The sequence below is a fragment of the Vollenhovia emeryi genome, unplaced genomic scaffold, assembly GCF_000949405.1.
Source record: "Vollenhovia emeryi isolate VEMERY1.0 unplaced genomic scaffold, V.emery_V1.0 DF942578.1, whole genome shotgun sequence".
In the NCBI taxonomy this organism is placed as follows: Eukaryota; Metazoa; Arthropoda; class Insecta; order Hymenoptera; family Formicidae; genus Vollenhovia; species Vollenhovia emeryi.
In genome coordinates, this window is record NW_011963788.1 from 1 (window position 1) to 3,653 (window position 3,653).

The 3,653-nt window shown below is 46.7% G+C and overlaps 3 protein-coding genes across 3 annotated transcripts; all 3 read left to right on the forward strand.

Moving 5' to 3' along the window:
* Positions 1-1,090: 1,090 nt before the first annotated feature.
* Positions 1,091-1,597, forward strand: LOC105568333. Its single transcript, XM_012023931.1, has one exon. It carries the CDS (start codon positions 1,091-1,093, stop codon positions 1,595-1,597), a length of 507 nt encoding a protein of 168 aa, XP_011879321.1.
* A 39-nt stretch (positions 1,598-1,636) lies between these two features.
* Positions 1,637-2,446, forward strand: LOC105568341. Its single transcript, XM_012023943.1, has one exon. The coding sequence runs from the start codon at positions 1,637-1,639 to the stop codon at positions 2,444-2,446; it is 810 nt and encodes a 269-aa protein (XP_011879333.1).
* Positions 2,447-2,462: 16 nt separating this feature from the next.
* On the forward strand, positions 2,463-3,308 carry LOC105568348. The gene has a single exon (XM_012023956.1). It carries the CDS (start codon positions 2,463-2,465, stop codon positions 3,306-3,308), a length of 846 nt encoding a protein of 281 aa, XP_011879346.1.
* Positions 3,309-3,653: the final 345 nt, after the last annotated feature.

Consider the following 3,653-nt stretch of genomic DNA (forward strand, 5'->3'; position numbering starts at 1 on the left):
TATTCCTATCGCGAGTGCGAGACACAAAGATTTGTGGCATATTCTGAGACCGGACCAATAAACAATATATTCACAACCCAACATCACTTGTTATTGTTGTTACGCGAAAAGACAGCGCGAACACGAAACTGTTCGTGTTGATACTGAACATTTTGGTGCCTCCTGTGAGGTATGTGCCTCAATCCACGCAAGAAACGGGATCCAGCCTGCAGGCCGCCTCACATCTACTAAGAGCGGGTCTTCCAAGTCAGCCGAAGGAGACGTGTGCAATCGTACTCGACAGGCGTAAGAGTAAGTCATTCTTTCACACCATTTACATTCCGTCGCATGCCGAGATGGCGGACAAAATCAAATTCCTCGTTCAGAAACGAACTTTCCTGAAATCCCAAATAACCAATTTAGCCAATATCGTCGAAGGGGGGAAAATTGATAACGCGACATTAAGGTTGCGAAACGAGCGTTTAACGCAATTATATCGGGCCTTCGAAGAGTATAACGATGAACTCGCGGTATTAGATCCCAACACGAATCATCGGGTCGAGTTCGAGGGTATTCAGGAGCGGTTTTATAGCTTGGCGGGAAAAATTGAGAGTATTTTACGTCCGGGAGATGCGCCGTCGGGAGATATGTCCGAAACGAGCGCCAGCGTATCAAAGGAAGGGGTACGGCGCGATGACGTCGTACCGCCTGTTGAGAAACGGCGGATTAAGCTGCCCGAAACACCGTTACCGAAGTTTAATGGTAGAGTCGAGGAATGGTTATCATTCAAAAATGCGTTTTGCAGTATGATAGGCTCGCGAACGGACCTTGCGGAAATAGACAAATTGCATTACCTTAGATCGGCGTTAACTGGCGAAGCCGCGAACAAGATTAGGATCTTCGAAATTGACGGAATTAATTATGCCAAGGTCTTGAGCTTATTAGAACGGTCATATGAGGTCAGGAGGATCTTGATATCGCGGCATCTCTCTCTGCTATTAAATTTGCCCGCGCTAGACAAAGAAACAACGAACGGTTTGCCCAGTCTCGCGGACGACGCACAGCACACGTTGCGTCGCTAAACTCTTTGGGAGTTTCGGTCGGACACGAGATGATCGTACCTTTGCTAGAGACCAAGCTACCAAGGATAACGTTGGAGAAATGGGAGGCGACGCTCGAAAGAGACGAGTTTCCAGAGATCGACCAGATGTACGAGTTCTTATATAAAACCGCGGTTTGCGTCTCGAGACGCGAGAGAGCGAAGGTAACCGACATGGAGGGAAGCAGAGGAGAACCCTCGAGCAAAAAAAGACGAAGTCGTCCCTCGAATCGAGCGCGTGTCGTAAGCGCGGCGCGTAATTGCATAGCATGCAAGACGAAACGGCATCCCTTGTATTTATGCGACAAATTTAAACAATTACCTATACCTAAACGTATCGAAACAGTGAGAAACGCGAAGGTTTGTTACAACTGCTTGCGCTTACATAGAGACAGCCCCTGCACTTTTTCGAACTGTACAATTTGCCAAAGGAAGCATAACACTCTTCTGCATTTAAACCAATATCCGGTGACGAATCGAACTTCCACTTCTAAGGCCGTAGATACACAGGCCGCATGAATAGCCGAGTCGATTAATACCGCGAAGATAAGGCATGCTATGGTGTCGTACACACCCGCACCACAATTACTAGCGAGTGCCGTGGTATATGTCCGGGATCGCGGGCGTAATCCGATAAAATCCCGCGCCGTGTTAGATACTTGTGCCACAGCAAATTTTATTTCGGAATCTATTCTAAAGCGATTGAACATTCATGTAAGCAAAGGCGCGTTGTCAGTTGGTATGATCAATGACGTAAATACAGAGTCGAGAGGCATAGTACGGATCACTATGCAATCCACGCGCGATAATTGTCGCAGGGATCTCACGTGTCTGGTGATTCCGGTCATCGCCGATTTAATTCACCCAGAAGTCTTTCCGAGAGACACGATCAAATTACCCTCAAACGTTAGATTGGCGGTTCCGAAATTCCACCTGCCACGCGCGGTTGATTTGCTGATTGGCTCAGGGCTCACCTTATCTCTGTTCTCCGTCGGACAGATCAACTTGTCGCGTGAAGATCACGATCTGTATTTACAGAAAACACGACTCGGATGGGAGGTGGTAGGTGGTATACCGTCGCAAGTTCCTTCAAACCCTACGCGTTGCATGACGAATCTCGAGAATCAGTTAAACAAATTTTGGGCAATTGAAGAAGTCAGGGAAATTAAGAGGAAATCAGACGAACAAATCGATTGCGAAGCGCACTTCGAAGGGACGGTGTCTCGCGACGCCGACGGGCGTTACAAGGTTCGCTTACCGTTTCGCAAATCAAACACGCGACTAGGGGAATCGCGTTCCATCGCGCTTAAACGTCTATTGTCGCCGGAGCGTAAACTCAATTCAAACACAGCGTTAAGAAACGAGTAACACGACTAAAGTTCGAATGGTGTTCGACGCGTCGGCGAAGACGAATAACGGAATGTCCTTGAACGACGCGTTAATGGTAGGACCTACAACTCAAGACACGTTGTTCTCGCATTTGATTCGATTCCGCACATATAATTATGTCATCACGACAGACATCGAAAGGATGTATCGCCAGGTGTTATTGCACGAAGATGATCGCCGATATCAGAGATTCCTCCGACACGTAGATGGTAGAGTTAAAACATTTCAGCTTAACACGCTCACATTCGGTGTTTCGCCTTCTTCCTTCCTCGCGATTCGAGTTTTACAGAAACTTGCGGAGGACGAACGTCATGAGTATCCTCGATCGGCCGAGATTCTTACCACACATCTTTATGCAGATAATTTGTTATCCGGCGCGGATACGATTATAGGGGCGCGCGCCGTCCGTAACGAAATAATCGCGTTACTGAAACGGGGTGGTTTCTCCAGAAGGCAACGGGCATCCAACGACGAGCGCGTTATTAACGATTTAGCATCCAACGCGTTACACACTAAACTCGTGTTAAACGTGGATCGTTCCGTAAAGACGTTAGGTATAACATGGAATACGCGAGACGATCAAATGCATTATGCGGTGCGTCCGATCGAAATTACTCAAAGATTGACAAAACGAAACATATTATCGGAAATTGCAAAGATTTTTGATCCGATAGGATTACTCGGTCCGATTATTCTATACGCTAAAAGGTTGATGCAAGACATATGGCGTTCCGGTTTACAATGGGACGAATCTGTCCCACAAGACATATATACGGAGTGGAAGGAATTTGTTCGACAATTAGAATCAATAAATCGCTTTACTTTGAACGTAAATTGCTAATAAATGACTATCGCGACGTTCAAATACACGGGTTCTGTGATGCCAGTAGTGTCGGCTACGGTGAATGCTTGTATGTTCGATCTAACAGGAAAAATGAGACTGCGATTGTCAGATTGGCATGCGCCAATCCAGAGTTGCACCGTTAAAGCCTATTACTATTCCGCGTTTAGAACTCTGTGGTGCAGTAGTATCGGCACAATTATATCGGGAAGCGAGCGCTATATTAAACGTTACGCCTAACCGAGTCATTTTTTGGTGCGATTCGACCATCGTTTTGCATTGAATAAAAACGCCGCCTCACCTCCTTAAGACGTTCGTAGCAAACCGAGTCACAGAAATTCGGAG

Bases quoted from the DNA above. Each gene is read 5' to 3' on its own strand.
- LOC105568333 (XM_012023931.1), top strand. From the start codon at position 1,091: ATGATCGTACCTTTGCTAGAGACCAAGCTACCAAGGATAACGTTGGAG.
- LOC105568341 (XM_012023943.1), top strand. From the start codon at position 1,637: ATGGTGTCGTACACACCCGCACCACAATTACTAGCGAGTGCCGTGGTA.
- LOC105568348 (XM_012023956.1), top strand. From the start codon at position 2,463: ATGGTGTTCGACGCGTCGGCGAAGACGAATAACGGAATGTCCTTGAAC.